Here is a 16775-nt window from a genome sequence, read left to right as displayed (position 1 = left end):
TTTTCAACTAAATGACAACTCCAATCATTCCTCTCATACAACTGTTCTATCACAGTATTTCATGCACTTGTCACCTCAAGGCCAGACTACTGTAGCTCAACCAGAAGCTTCATAAAATGTTCAAAAAGAAGCAACAACTGTGCACAGTCGCCTAAGCAGGATGACCCAAATACAGCATATCACTTTTGTTCTCCACAACACACATCTGCTCCCCCATTCACTACCAGACCCACTTAAAGATTCTTGTACTGAAGCCCTTAGAAGACATCTCTCTTAGTGGCTGCAATCATTCACTATAGTCTAATTAAAATAATTAGGTATAAACTCCAGGAGACAGAGGTAAAGCTTGTTCAACATGTTCAAAGCTCTGGAACAACTACCCAATGGTGATCAGAGTCCTAACATTCTTATCGTTAGATCGCACTGTAAAGAGAAGTCTTTTTCCCAAAGAATAACAGCAGAAGACAGCCTGGTAGCGTGCTCAAAAGGTAGAAGCCCATAATTAACTCAAGAACAGGGCAGATAACGGTCCCCACTTCTGGATAGTTCTGACTTTCTTTCTTTCTTTTTTTAATTCATGCATAGTTCCTAGAAACTATGATACAAATTGGGACTTTAGAAGTGCTGATGGATGAGAGACAGTGTGCACCTAATATGAAAAAATCAAAAACAGATCTCTGGCCAAATGTTGAGGAGCTAACTGGAAGGTGAAGAGCTCATGAAAATGAGGTTTACCAGATTTTTGCTACTTTAAATCTCACACATACAGCCATTCTGCAAAAGGGAGTTGTCAACTCCAGAATACCATTAGAAATGGTGTATGTTTGGAAAACACTGAGGAAAACTGACTCCAAAGATCATTCTCACAAAGGCCTGGGATTTTTTTTTTTTTTTTTTGGCACTAATTTGAACAAAACTTGGAAGTTTAGGTGAAGGAAAGTGAATGTGTAGTAGGTGCTTCCAGATGGCCTGGGGTTTTATTTTATTAAAAGATGCTTGATACATCTTCAGTTCATACATGATCCATTCACTGTTTTTTAGTTGACCGTCTGTTTTTGACGTTATAAGGCTAAGCCATTTGCCTCTCCACCCTGATCAATAAAAAAAAGTTAGCATAACCAATATCAAGAAGGCCTGTTATCAAGGGAAGAATCTGAAATTTCAGCTATAGTCCAATAGGAATTAGTTTTCCTCTGCTTATGGGCTACATCAGGATGCCTAGGATGCTCTCAGAACATATTCAGTGTATATTGTGTTCTCTCTCCTCCCCCGATACACTCAGAAAAACCATGTCCCATACATGACAACTGGACTGTATGGAGTGAGACACTGGGTTCTGGTGGTAGAGAATGTGTAATCAGATGTTCCACAGCTATATTCCCTCAAGTAACCAGGATTAGCCTACCCAGCAGTGGAACACACTAGGGCTACAAAGCTCTTGTGGGCCAGCAGCTAAAGAAGTTATTTTCTACTGGATTAACCCCTTAAAATTGCAACCAATTCCATGATTATTATGAAATCAAAATGACTGTGTGTGGGTTTATTGTTCTAAGTCAAAATATTACTTTATGCCTTCTGAGGGTAGGTCAACACTGCAATTAGACACCTGCGGCTGCTCCATGCCAGCTGATTCAGGCTCACAGTGCTTGAGCTAAGGGGCTGTTTCATTGCAGTGCACACATTCAGACTTGAGCTGCAGCCTGATCTCTGGAACCCTCCCCCTTCTCAGGGTCCTAGAACCCTGGCTCCAGCCTGAGCCCTAACGTCTACACGTTTAATATGTAACAGCCCCTTAGCACGACCCCCCACAAGCCTGAAGTCAGCTGGCATGGGCCAGCCACAGGTTTTTAATTGCAGTGTACACATACCCTAAGTAGCCTCACAGCAAAGGTCAAATGCATCAGTCAGTTCTGACTTTACATGAAAGAAGTGCTTTGTGAAGAGAAAAGAAAAAACAGCACATAAGGGCCAAATTCAGCCAGAAAAAAAAATTAAAATAAACATTTGAAAGTTCACCTGTGAACAAGTATATAAATTAGTATTCTAGAATAAATTTGATTGCCCTTTTGTTACTGCACATATTTTAATATATACCATTGAACATCTCACTTTGTTCGACAGAGCACCAAAACCAAGCAATTTCTAAAATGTATTAGAAATGCATACAGATCATTAAATTAAAGCTCCTGCATACTATCCTCCTGGAGAAGGCAAAAGAAATCCCAGTTTATTCCTACATCAACTGGCCTCCAGATATAGAACTCTGGCATCATGGAATGTGTCTATAAAGGATTTTCCCTGACCTACACTAGAAAAGGAAGCCTAGGAATACATCCCCCTGCATCTATGTGACAACAAGATCTAGGCACCACAGAACATACCCTCTGGATATGGAGTATAGGAGATAAAATTACTAACGAAGGGTAAGGGGAAAAAATCCCTTCCTTTGATGGTGGTCCAAACACTGATTTTCAGGTGTCTGTTTTTGGACTCAGAAGCAGAGTTTAAAATGCATTATGGCAATCTGGGGCCCTTGGCACACATCCACATACCTAGAACTGCAAAGGAGGTTTCAAAATAGAGGCACACTTTCAGGCAGCATCCCTCATTTTGGAAACAGTCTTCTATTTTTTATTTTATTTTATTTTAAATTCCAGAATTGGCATTTAAAAAAAAAAAAAAAAAAAAAAAAAAAAAAAGCCCACAAAAGGGATGGGTTAGTCCATGAGCTCAAGAAAGTGAAACCATGCTCCAGACAACTGCACATCTCCTATCCTCTTCTCTTTTCTTCATGAATAAAGATTCAACACAAGCCAAAACACACTCACTGCCCTTTAAAATCTTGCCTTAGCTCTTGTCTCCAGGGCTTCACAGTCCTTATAGCCCTTCTTCCATGGCTTCACAGCCATCCCCGCCCAAACCCTCCCCCAGGTGGCTCCTGCTTGGTGCAGATACCTCCCTTCTCAGGGCTTCCACATAGATGTGGAGTGCCCCCTCCCAAGTCTTCCTTTGACCCTTGATCTCTGCTCATCATCTCTTCCCAAGAGGCAGGAATAGCTATATATCATTTTGGTAGAGCAGAAAACATGCAATCTACAACAGCTCCCTGTCTTAAAGGGCACAAGGGCTGCAATAGGCACACTGGGATAGGAGAATATTTGAAAAGAAGCAGCTCTCTAATCATTCACTTGTTCCACCAAACCCTCTCCCCTCCTTTTGTTTACTGCTATCTCTTGATGTTCCAAGCCTATGATAGAATAGATTGCAAATGCCTCAGGATGGGGACATCTCTTTTGGTTTGTGAAGTACCATGCATACTTCTAGCACTGGAAATAGCAATGATTTAGGTCCAATATTTAAGTTTTATTTTAAAGATATTTTACAAAGCTTAAAATTAATTAGAATGTTGGCATTAATTGAAAAATATTAATTGCAAAGTTTGTTATGACAAACATTTGCCTGCTGTGTTTACAACTCAAACACTCCAGCATTCTGCCTGTGCGCAAGAACCAGAAACTGATTATGCCTTTTTGCCAAAGTTCAGTGAAATACAAAAAGCAGATAGCACATGTGGCAAAAAGTACATTTGATTTAATTTTATAATTTTTAGTTTTAATAACTTGGTTATTATTCTGGCATGGTAGGCATTCTAGGGGCTGTCTATAAACCACGTAACATATTTTTTTGTTATTTTGAAGAGCCACTTCCCTCCCCTTGTAACACCACAACAAACATGCAAAATTAAGGACTCACCCACACCTAAAATGTTACATAATTTATGGACTGCTGCTTATAAACTGAAAGCAAAGAATGGGCTCCATGCAGGAACAAAGGCCTGACTGCAGAACTGGGGCCAAAGCTAGTAAGAAAGAAAGATTTTTTTAAACTTGACAGTATCTTTTTAAACGTATTCATGTAGACAGAACCTTTATATAAAAATATACTTCTGAGGAGAAACATTTAAAGCTGTTTTCTCTTATTTATCACCATAAGCCTCACCTTTGACAGAAGATTGTTTGAACTGACATTGTAGTCTTTAAGGCTCTCCTGTAACTTCTGCAAGCATTGTACGACTCTTCGTTGTTGTTCATCGTTCCGCAGCTCTTCTGCTTTGATCAAAAAGTCATAGTGTTCTAACGGTCCATTGCAAAGCAACAAAGCCCTAGAATTAGCATCTGCTAGAGTATTAGGGGCTATGTTCTCAGCTGCCTGAATTGTGTATGCTGTAAAATAAGAAATATTTAACTGTTAATAGAAAGGTTATGAAAATTGTATTATATTCTTAAACAATCTACACATATAGCAAATTATTTTGTTCAAAAATGGCTATACGTTATTTTAAATAAATAGTAAAAGAACAATATAGATTAGCTAAATATGCACCAATATGTTATATGCAATCTCTTTGTATTTCTCTAAATAAGTTTTTTAAAATGTCCTTCAAAACTGGACATTGCTTAGTGTTGTTTTAGGAAGTTTTAAACATGTTATATATACACATATAATACCCCCCCCAAAAAAAACCCCAAAACAATTAGAACTGGTTAAAACTTGAAATTTCCATTCTTCAGAAAATTCTGACATTTAGAAATCTATTTTTGTTCTAAATTGGAACAAAACCAAAAAATTTCAAAAAACTTCCCACAAAATGAATTTTTTAAAAACGATTAAATTAAATTGAAACATTTCATTCTGACTGACTTTTTAAATTTTGTATTTAAACTTAACATCAAAGTGATATGCTCCGATAAGGTAAAAATGTAACCAAATGTTTCAACTTTATCAAAATACTTTTTTCAAAACAAAATTTTGTTGAATGGCATATTTCTGTGGCAAATTCTGATTTTGCTGAAACATTTTCTGACATAAAAAGTATTATGGCAGAAAATTTTGACCAGCTCCAACCCCAACAAAACATTGACAACCAGACAGTTCTCTATACCAGGGCAATCCTCAGCTCAGTCTGGATGGTCCACCAGAAGTCTGCATCCCTTGAGGGCTCTGAAAAGGATGTTAGATGACTTCTCACCATCCTTGGAGGCAAACCCCACTATTATAGCAGACCTGTGAGTTTGGATTCTGAGACTTTTTTCAAAGCCATCTTCCTTCTACACCATGTGGGAGTCATTGGTACTGTGGGAGTCTTGGTTCGAAAGGAAGCCAATGCAACCATCAAACCCATGGAGCCCCAGTTCCTATTGGATACCCCAAGATTATAGAACAAGTAGCAGCATGAAACAAATTTACAAAAGGGCAAGTATTCTGGTGCCATACAGTTACAGAAGACTTCAGTCATGCTCAGGAACGCAGCTCTCCCTCAGTAGACTACAACAGGCTCTCCTTACAGAAGGAGCATCTTTGTGCCTTTGACTTCACCTGTTCTGCCTTGCCAAACGGCAGCAGAAGCTGAAACTGGTACCCTCCCCCCTCACCCCCGACAGTCTCTTGGGATGGAAAAGACAAGGTTCCTCATTTACAGACATGGAAGATACAGAGCTTTTGTAAGTGCTGATAGAGGGTTCTGTGGGAGAAACGGATCATAGTTGTCCCAAAATAAGCATTCAAAGCTGAGGTTTATATATGAAAGAGCGGCACTGCTGCATCTTCACTATCACATGCACAAGATCTGGTGGGTGACGGAAGAGGCATGGCCCTAAAACCTGGATGACATGTCTGGTGTCAGGACTGCTTCCAGTATCTACAAGATGTAGTCCCACTAGAAACATATTGGGAGAGAGGTCAGGAGTCACAAGTATGTCATTCTACTGCATCATCTACCCTATTACAATAACTTGATACACAGGGCAAGAAAAGACTTCTGAGTCATCCAGTATAAGACTCTGCATTTTGCAGGACTGATCCATATAGCATTAGCACTAATGCTTCTCTTCTGTAATCTGTTCTTGAACAGATCCTGGGAAGGGAGTTCTTCATTATTATGAGTAACATATAGCAAATGTACACCAGAATATTCTTCTTTCCTTATAGTTATGCTTCTTACTACTTCTTATTCTATCATCTTGTGATGTCAACAATGCTTTCTTCATTTACATTTCGTTCAAGGTATATATCACTTTCCAGCAAGTTTTTATTTTCCAGAGAGCGTAGAAATTGGGCTCTGTGCATTTCTCTGCCTGTCTCACCCTCTAATCCTTTTATCATATATCACACTTCTGTGCGTGTTTTCTCTATTGCCCTCTGCACTCAAAAGTATTCTTCTTAAACTGAGAGGTACACATATAATATTTCAGATACGGTCACAGCAGAGTTCAAAGCCATATTATAGTCCCCTAGTTCTACATGAAATCAGTGTATTAATCCAAAACAGAATTGGCTTTTTTCACAAGTATGCTGAATTGCAAGCTTGTTTGTTTTGTTATACACCATCACCCTCTCATCTTAAATTTACTGCTTTCTAGAGAGCTGCCTTCAGTTTCTATCAGTATTTTTTTTTAATTTCTGTTCCTAAAATAAATGTATTCAAATTTAATCTCATTTTATTGCATGCAGCCAATTTTGCTGCCCTGCTGGCTGTCTACTACCCAAATATTACTGATCAACATGCCAGAAGATATTGATCATGCAATAAAGTGAAAGAAATCTCTTACTGAAAAGGAATAAAAAACAAAACCTGAAGCAAACAAAAATACATTGACTTAGTTAGGGCTTGAAAAATCCATTTGCAAATACAAAAATTTTCCTGGCAAGTGAGGAATCTAAGAGCAACTTCTGCTGCATCTAATCTTTCTTTTTTTAAAATATTGTTCATTGTTGCAAAGATCACCATTTGAATGTAAACCAAACATAAAACAATTCAGCACTATCTTCCTATATTTGCAATAGATCATTTCAGTCCCGCAGTTTTGCCAACCTACAGCAGAGGAAAAATTAACTTGAACCTTGTCAGTTTTTCCTGCTGTGATTCAGAACCTTGTGGCAGCACTGAAACTGACAAGAATCCAATCACATTTCACTGATGTGGCTTGTGAAATCAGTAGTTAACAGCCCAGGCAGATATTGGAACTATTCACATCTAATGAGAAGACAACCCAAGATGGAGACAGAGGTGTAGAATACCAGAAGCCACCTCTTGACTGCAGTGAGAGGAAGGAGAGGTAAAGTAGTAGAGCTATAGGGCTTTTCCACATGGGGACACTCATGAAAATTAATCCGAATTAACTAAAGGTGGTTTCGTTAAACTGCATTAAACTTATGTGGACACTCTCACACTAATTCAGAATTAAAGTGGCCTTAATTTGATTTATCTTAATTAAGTTTAACTAATCCACTTTAAATTCACACTTTTAGTTATTTTAGATTAATTTTCCTGAGGGCTTGTCTACACATTGGAATAATGCACTCTATGGGAGTGTGATTTCTAAAGTGCATTAATGTGTTGCACATTAATTGGTCTGTGTAGACTTTGCTGATACACACTGAAGTTTCCTAGTGTGCTTTAATGTAGTATTGTTTCAAACAGCACTACCTTAAAGTGCACTTGCAGGTCTACATGAACCAATTAATACTATAAATGGGAATAGATATCTCTAGGGATTAATAAAGAAATATTTAGTCTTTAACCTTCAGGTTGTACGTTCAAATCCACTAAAAAAAAATAATTTTAGTTTATAGAAGATAAGGCCAGAAGGGACAGTAGATGATCTAGTCTCACCTCCTGTATATCACAGGTCATTAAGTTTCCCAGTTATGCCTGTACAGAGCCAAAAAACTTGTATTTGGCTAAAACATAACTTCCAGAAAGACATTCAGTTTTGATCTGATGACATGAAGAGATGGAGAATCCTCTACTTCCCTTGGCAGTTTGTTCCAAACGTTAATCACCCTCACTGTGAAAAATGTAATTTCATTACCATCTGATATCTGTTTAAAAACTGCATTTAGACCCAACTCTTTTCACAAAAGCCACAAGGGGACCTATTTCCACATCCAAAACCACCACAATTAGCTTTGTTGCTGACAGCTGGAGCAGCCAACCGCTGAAAGGATAGAGACTGAATGACATTCTCACATCTAGAGTTGATCCTACCAGATCAGTGTTGCAGCACACTGACAAAACAGCAGACATATCTGTGTTATTACTGTTCTGTAGATAGAATTCTGCCTCAAGACCGTTTCACAAGCACTGAAATTTGCATGAAAGATGTAATAGAAAAAAAGGTTTTAAAAATGTCAGTTTGTACCCTCAGCAACCCAACCATAGGGCAAAGACCTAAACTTTTGTTGCTAAGAAGCCATATAACGTTTCAAACTTAAAGAAAATAAAAGAACCCCTCCTCCCAAAAAAAAAAAAAAAAAAAAAAAAAAAAAACCCCAACAACATAAGAGTCCTAAAGTTGGCTGTAGAGGCACAGAAGAACCATGGGGCTAGTGGGAGGGAAGAGGAGGACTTCTGGTGTCATGTGACACCAAAGTCCTGGTTTCAGGGAGGTGGAAGGACAAGAGACTTGGCTAGCTCCCACCTTGTGGGGCTGCAGCTAAGTTGCTTCTTCCTAGAGGATGCTAGGGTCTTCCCAAATATGTGTTTTTCTCACGATACTCCTGGGAGGGGAGAAAGAGGCTTACTCAGGTTACGTGCCCCTGAAATTCTTGTTTCTGCAGAGGAAATGAGGACTCAGCTAGACGAGATCAAGAAAGATCTCATCTTGTCTGTTTTAGGTCCTAATCTTGCAAAGATTTACACACATGCTTAACTTTAAGCATGTAAATAGTCCTACTGATTTCAAAGATTTGAATGACTTTAATGAGACTACTCACCTACTTAAATTTAAGCACACACATTAAGTCTTTGGATGATCAGCACCTTGGAATGTAAGGTCTTCAGGAAAGGGACCGTGTGTCACTCTTAATTGTAAAGCAGTGTGTACATTCACAGTACTGTTCTAAACAGTGAACTATTTTTAAATGTATTTAAAGGGTTAAATAGCAGAGGAGTGTGGCAAGAGAAAACAACTTATACATCACAGTGACTTCATGTCAAAAATTAAAAGGAATCCTGGGTAAACAATAGTAAAAGCAAGGCCAGGCATACCAGTTTGTGTTTTTCTAAATAAGAGCTCAGGGAACTAAAACTATATACTTCAAGCTTACTACCGTTCAGGTTCAAATTCCAAGAGGCAGCGTCAAAGAAAAAAAACAAGTGTCAGAACTCCTGGCTGTATTCTCATCTTTGCCATCAGTTCACTACATGCCCTTGGTCAAATCACTTACACTCCCTATAGTTTACCCATTATGGTACTATCAAGCTCCTCAGATAAAGTACAAAGTATTGTTATTAGTCCTGGAATTCTGTTCCCCCCTAACCTACGTCACTATTTTGATACAAGAGGATTACCTGTGCTACTGCTGTTCATAGTAAGAACCCCATGTATTCTGCAATCCCTAGGCTGAAGCATTTGCTGTGAAAAATAACTGACTCTTGCTGTGGAATTAAGAATCTAATGTTCAAATAAATATTTTTTCTAGCCCTTACGGTTGGAAAGAAAATCTTGAAAACATGGTGTGACAGAATATATTCCCTGCATCCCCTATTGTAATAATCTTTGTACAAGGTATGCCTTGTGAGGTATCATTTGAATACTCATAATTTGATGGTCATTATATAAAATATCATATAAAATATGTGTGGCAATACTGACATTTAAGATGCCACTTATATGGTGGTGGTAACACATGTTCCAAGCCACAGCCCTGCCTAGACAGAAACTGGCAAACAGGTGAAATAAGAGATTCATATAAAATTCTATTATCCAGGAGGGGGCTGGGCAGTACAGCACATACGCTTCGGAGGGAAAAATCTGGGACTGGAAGTGTGTTAGAATCACCTTGCAGTATAACTTATGCTGGTAAGAGCCTAGGTGTGGCTGGCAGGCTGCAGCACACACACAGGCATAACTGGGAGTGACTTGCATGCTGGAGGCTGTTTGTGAGCAATTCAGAGTGGAGGCTATAGCAGCAAAGTATTATAAAAGGCACCCCAGTTTGAAGGGCAGGAGTGACACAGCTACTCATTTGTCTCAATTGTAACCTGGGTGTGTCACACAGGGACAGAGCATAAATCAATGCAATGATGGCTCCCCAACTCTTCAGACACCCTAAAACAATAAATCAGAGGGGAGACTCCATTGATCTCAATACATTAAAGCCATATTTACACTACAAAATCATGTCGACCTAACTTACGTCAACATACAGCCACCAGAGTTATTACACTGCTTGTGTGTGTGCACACTTGGCTCCTTATGCTGGTGGTGTGCATCCTCACCAGGAGCACTTGTTATCGATTGAATTGCCACTATGGGGTATTGTGGGACATGTAAAGTCAGTAACAGTCAGCATAAGCAATACTGTCTACACTAACATTGTCCTAATTGCATGGACCATGACTCTAAGCTGCTCGGGGAGGTGGTGTTACTAAATTGGCATAGAGAGGCACTTATATCAGTGGGAGCCAAATTTAGGGGCAACACTTCCACAGTTAGGTTGATACAAGACAGCTTATGTCGACCTAACCCTATAGAGCAGACCAGGCCTAAGTCTGTAACTTAAAAGGGTCAAAGTTAAGTAGCAACATGATTAACTACTCTATCGCTTATCATTTTTAGTACGAACATGCAGCTAATGTGTCTTCCCACAATCCCAAACTGCTTCCTGTTCCTCCACAATGGCAAAAAAAAACCTCAGCTATTTCTTACCCAGCTGCTAAAGTCTCCATATTTGCTCCTGGCAACTTTTATAAGGCAGTCACATGTTGGCAGGACAATCCCACAAAAATAAAAACATTAAAAAACACAAAAATATTGGGACAATAAAAACTAAATTTGAATCTAATATCAAAATAACAGGGACTACTTTAAAATAAATAATGCAATCAGTAAATATTTAATGATGAACTTCTATTTTTACTTTAAATTAAGCTGCCGCAGGATTTCCAGTTTGTCACAGATTTCAGGTCTTGCCACAAAAGTTAGGTCCATCTAGCTGCAGAACACATTATTAATAATAATTTGTATTACCATAGCACCTAGGAACCCTAATCATGGACTAGGACCACATTGGTTAAAGTGCTGTACAAACAGAACAAAACACTGCCCCTATCTCCAAACACTTAGATTGTAAGTGTAAGACAAGAGACAACAGATGGATACAAACAGATGGGGACGTACAAGGAAACAGTGAGACAATATTGATCATCAGCATGGTAGGCACTGGTCTAAGTACACCAGTGGCTTAACCGTTTTCCAATTTTTTTGTAGGCATCAAAGAAAAGGAGAGGAGCAGTCAGTTTTGCAGCTGTTAATGGAGAAGAAGTTCCTCACAAACGTGAAGGATGGGACAGGACAAAGAATGAATTTGAAAATTTAACAAGTGGACGATGGAGACTGGCATAATGGACTGATTGGAGGTGGGAGCTGACATCTTGATAGTGAACGACAGTGAATGAGAGGCAATAGATAGGGTGGAAGATAGTCTGTGAAGGGCCTTGATAGAGAAGACAAGTAGCCTATGTTTGATATAACGGAAAAGGGGGAACCAATAGAGGGATGCAAAGAGAGGGGTGACATGATCAAGCTAGGAAAATGACCTCTGCAGCAGAATTCTGAATGGATATGAACAAGGCAAGACTGTATTTGTCCACGCCAGAGAAAAGGATGTTCCAATAGTCGAGATGAGAGCCTACATGAGAGTTTTAGCTATGACTGTTCTTTCCCCTTCAAAAGTTATTTTCCCTTTATTTATTAAGTTGTATTCAGTTATAAATGTGTCTGTTTGCATGGGTATGGAATAAAAATATATTTAAGGAAACTTAATTCATCTTTATTAATTTACAACATATGCTGGCTGGGGATGACATCATTCACAGATAACAGTAATAGGTATATTTGCAATGTTATGTTACTACACTCACAGCTCTCATTACAAGGTTCATACCAGGATGCAAAAGAGCAATGCCAGGTAGAGCACACATTATTGTGGCTCACTATTGAAATGGTCTTTCAAAGCCTCCCTAAGATGGATAGCTCTGTGCTGAGCTCTTCTTATAGCCCTGGTATCCAGCTGCTCAAAATCACTTGCCAGCCATTCCACTTCTGCCCTCCACCCCAGCAGAAACTTTTCCCCCTTTGCTTCACAGATATTTTGCAGGACACAGCAGGCAGCCATAATCATTAGGATATCTTTTTCACTGAGGTCCAATTTCGAGAGTAGACAGCACCAGCAACCTTTCAAATGACCAAAGGCATATTCAACTGTCATTCTGCATCTGCTGAGTAACTGAAGCGCTCCAAACATGAAGCAGTTGAAGTGACTGTTTTTTTTTATTTTAAGATGGGAAATACTAAAACTTGCTTGTATTGTGAGGGGACAGAGCCAGAGGAGAGTGAGAAGTTAAGGAGAAGAGAAAGGAAGGGAGAAGAGTGGATGTAAAAGAGAGAAGATGGAATGCTTACGGCAAGTGGAGGGGTTAGAATGCATGTGGACTTGTTCATAATGCTTTCCCGTTCATGCTTGAGATGTGGCTTCTGCCCTGCACTGGCCAGTAAAGGGTTAATAGAGTCCTAGGGAGGCTGTGCGAAAAGCAGTTAATAGGAGAGGGGCTGTGAGGAGCGGCCAATCAGAGTCCAGCAGGCCCATATAAGAAGATCAGCAGAGGAGAGCAAAGTCAGTAGCTGCCTGGAGCAGGCTGCAACCCTGTAGCATCTGGGGTAGAGCAGTGCAGGCAGGAACAAATCTGAGGAGAAGAGAAGCTGCTCCAGACAAGCTGCAGAGACTGAGGAGGATGCTGTGGCTGTGAGGAAGTGGCCAAAGGAGGATGCAGCGATAGTAAAAGGCAGAGGGGCACAGCAGGAGGCTGTGATCCACAGGGTTCCTGGGCTGGGACCTGGAGTAGTGGGTGGGCCTGGGTTCCGCCTCCTGCTCCTGCCCCCCCACTTGCCACTAGGGAAGTGGCTGGATTAGGAGCTAAACTTCCCTGGAGGGGGGAAACACCCACAGTGACATGGCTGCAGGGCTGAACCATAAAGAGGACACTGCTGTTCCAGAGGTTGCAAAAGAGGTTGCAGGCAGACCGTGGAGATTGAATGACTGTGGGTAGACCGTAGATGGGGGTGTTGGCCTTGAGCCAATCCCAAAGATGACCACCAGGAGGTGTCAGTCTGGCCTTGAGTGATTCGCACTGTGACAATGCTAAAACTGGTAGGTATAACAAAGCATAATCCAACACCATCATCTGTTTCATTCTGAAAGGAGATGTAGACATGATCTCCTCTTCTGTTATGGGGAAAAGGCACAAGTAAAAAGTAGGGGGGGAAAGAGCATTAAACATCTGCTTCTGGTACATTTTACCCCTGTGGCTTAACAGAAGCAGTAAAATGAAACTAACAGGAATAGTGTTACACTTTACTGCTGCTTCCTGCAGGACTTGTTGGAAAAACATCGAGTCACTGCAAAGATGCAGTAGAGAAGGAAAAAAAGCTAAAAGGGGATAGGTCCTAGGAACAAATAGGCATGAAGAACAAATGGAGAGACTACAGAAATTTGGCATACAAAGCACCACTTGGTCCATCACATATCTGCACAAAAAATACTCATTATGATGCAAAGGTTACCAAACTGTTTGCATTAGAATTCCTTCCAGCAACGTTAACCATGGTATGGTCTTCCACTATGTCAGTTTTCACTGGTGCAATGCCTATGTGAACAGAAATTGTTGGTGTAATAACACCAGCAGTACAAAGAGACTACGGTACCACAGTGCAGTGATCACTATTTAGGTGGTCTGCCTGGTTTATTTTCTGTATGGCAATGCATAGGAGTCATGATTGCAGGAAGCAACATACTGAACAAATCATATTGCACACACTGCAGCTTATTGCATATTTCACAGCAATCAACTTCTTTAAGTTTCTACATGAGAAGACTTGTCCCCGTGCAGGTACTTACAAATCATGATCTAATCATTTAATCTTCTCTCGGTTAAGCTAAAGGGGGTTGAACTTCTTACAATTCTCAGTGTAAAGCATATTTTCCAGATCTCAAATTATTCTCAAAGCTCTTTTCTGAACCCTTTCAGATTTTTCACCAGGACCCGATACAATATTCCAGAAATTCACTCACTAATGCTGTATGCAAAAGTAATACCACCTTCCTACTACTCACTCTTCCCCTGCTTATACAGCCAAGATCATGTTAGCACCCTTAACCAAAGCATAATACTATGGGAACTCATGTTCAGTTGGTTTGCCCATCATGATTTCTAAGTCCTTTTCAGAATCAGTGCTTTCCAGAATACAATCCCCACCCCAAAAATGTGATCTATCTTATTTGTTCCTACATGTATATTACATTTGACTGTATTTATACACATGTTGTTCTTATGAACCCAGCTTACAGAGCAATGTGGATTGTTTGGTAAAACTGACCTGTCTTTATCCTTATTTATTATTCCATTATTTATTGTTACCAGCTTCTCCCCTGCAAACCTAACAGGGAGCATGAAGGGTTACAGAGTAGATGCAGGGGGTGAGGAGTGCAGTTCCTCTTCTCCTGTGAAAGCCCCCCAGTGAGTGATCAATCTATCAGTGGCGAACAGTAGCACTTTCAGGCCTAACAAATTGTATGAAAGTTGTTAATTTGCAGTTGGCAAACTGAGTGATTCACCAGCTGAGTTATTAGAAAGCTGGAGGGTTTGCTAGCGTGGGGGGTGAGGGAAAAGGTACAAATACAGCAGGAGGCAGAGAAAACAGCCTCACTTAATGATCCATAACTGGATCCAGACTCACAGAGAGAGAGTGGGGCAGGGGGTCAAGATAAGGGAGACCCAGAGCTGAGCCATTTCTGGGGTGGAGTTGTGCATGCATGATGGAAGATGCGGGGCAGAGAGATAACTCAGCCAGTGAACTAAGGATGTTTGTCAGCGGAGGGAGCTGTCAGGTTGACAGCTGTCAAAGACGGTGTACTGTCAACTCTGACAGCTATTGATTGTATCAGTGGGAGGTGACCACACTAACACTCAAGTTGATTGAGATGCAATCAGGGTTTTACCTCTACAAATTACAGGAGTAACTCAATGATAATCAGCTGAAGCATTTGTCTTTGGAAAAAGGTGTGTTTCAGTCAATTGAGGAGGAGCAACTGGTGTTCACGCTAGTGAATTTCTCCAGCACAGTTTAGGAGCTCCTTATATGTCTGGGGCTTGAAAAAATATCCTCACCCACGTACCCGAAAACTTCCTCTGGCAAGCAGGTGAGGGCGGGCATACATAGCCATAACGGGACGCGGAGCGAGAAACGTAGTTTCTTTCTTGTGAGCAGGGCTACAGCTGCCCAGCCAAGCGTCAGTTTCACTCGGGCTCAGAGGGCAGCAGCGGACGGAGGAGACTCGTGCTTCCCATGCCGCCGGCCGGGGCAAGGAGACACTGTCCTCTGCCAGCCCTGGCTCGCTCTTTCCCCGCTGGGCCGAAGCAGTGAGCTGAGGCTACCCCTCCCCGCGACTCTGCTGCTGCTGCCGCCGCCGCCTGGGGGGAAAACTCTATGAAGTTTGCGCGTATCTGAGCCACTTACCCGCTGCCAGACAAGGGCAACCCCCGCTACCCTCCCAGCAGCCGCGGGGTGGGCAGGGGGCAGCGCCGCTCGCTTTACTGCCAGCCGCAGGGCAGGGAGCGGCAGGTACACTCCGCAGCGCTTCTCCCTCCACCCCTGGCGGGGAAGGGTCTGCGGGCGGAGGGGGGCAGGCCCAGGCTGCCGAGCGCCTACCCTGCCCCGCACCCCCGGCGGAAAGCAACACAGCGGGGGCGGGAACAGCTGCCCTCCCCGGCCATCAGCCTCCCCGGCGACACGGGCAGAGCCCGGCGCTGGCGGGGGTGCCCAGCGGTGCTGCCAGCACCCAGCCCGTGCTCCCCTGAGGCCGGCACTGACCTTTCCGCGGCGCCGCGGCCCGAGCCGGCAGCAGGCGGGCGGCGTGTCTGGCTGCGGTAACCAAGGGCGACACGGGCGCCGCCATCTTGCCGGCTGATTCGGCCCGTCCTTCCCCCTTCAAATCGAAATAACTTTATTGAGAGGCGGAGAACCGGACAGGGCCCTCCCAGGCCGGCTAAGCCCGCCCCCTGCGCGCGGCGGGCAGGCAGGGCCCGAACTTTGCCGCGCCCGCCCTCTCTGTCTCCGTTCGGGGCCGAGCCGCCACCCGCAGGGACTACAAGCCCCAGCGGACAAGGCGCCACCTCCGCCCGCCAAGCGGCGAGGAGCGGAAAGCGATGCTTGCTGGGAAATGTAGTCTGTTCTGGGACACCGCCCTCGAGCGCGGGGGGCGGTGCCGGCAGTGGGGTGGGTTGTGTATGCCTGCAACCAGCTCAGCAGCTGCGTCGTGGAGTGGCGCGGGCCAAAGGTGGGTGAGCTGCGTCCATGTGCCAGAGGGTGGCGTGGGCAGCCCCAGTGCATTTGCCTGGTTATCCCGGACTCAGCTCATGTTGTCTGAGGATTTGTGTGTGTTTCCCAGGCAGGAGGAGGGGGCGAGTGTGAATTTACCAGCTCCCTATGTCTCAGAGGGGACTTTTTCATGCCCCTCTAAATCCTCAACAGGGAGAAATCATAGAAGATTAGAGTTGGAGGGAACCTCAGGAGGTCATCTAGTCCAACCCCTGCTTCCTAGTGAAAAAGTTTTTCCTAATATCCAACCTAGTCCTCCCCCACTGCATTGCTCCTAGTTCTGTCATTTACTTAAAACAGCCTAGCTCCATCCTCCCTGGAACCCCCTTTCAGGTA

At 42.4% G+C, this 16775-nt stretch overlaps 1 protein-coding gene across 2 annotated transcripts in view; it reads right to left on the bottom strand.

Annotated features, from left to right (window-relative positions):
• The window catches only part of AFG1L (AFG1 like ATPase), a 123303-nt gene extending 107246 nt beyond the window's left edge, over positions 1-16057 (bottom strand). The window contains exons 1-2 of one of the 2 annotated variants that reach the window (XM_067546563.1): positions 15933-16057; positions 4000-4223 (exon numbers count right to left, since the gene is read on the bottom strand). In XM_067546563.1, coding sequence (XP_067402664.1) covers positions 4000-4223; positions 15933-16017 — 309 coding nt within the window. In that variant the 5' untranslated portion in view covers positions 16018-16057. The remainder of the gene's footprint in view (positions 1-3999; positions 4224-15932) is intronic. The other variant, XM_067546564.1, reaches the window with a different exon arrangement.
• Between the last annotated feature and the right edge of the window lie 718 nt (positions 16058-16775).

This window comes from Emydura macquarii, unplaced genomic scaffold (assembly GCF_026122565.2).
Source record: "Emydura macquarii macquarii isolate MOO-44397 ecotype Brisbane River unplaced genomic scaffold, CSIRO-AGI_Emac_v2 contig_1146, whole genome shotgun sequence".
Classification (NCBI taxonomy): domain Eukaryota; kingdom Metazoa; phylum Chordata; order Testudines; family Chelidae; genus Emydura; species Emydura macquarii.
Note: the sequence above shows the minus strand (reverse complement) of the source record. Positions and strands in the feature narration are given on the sequence as shown.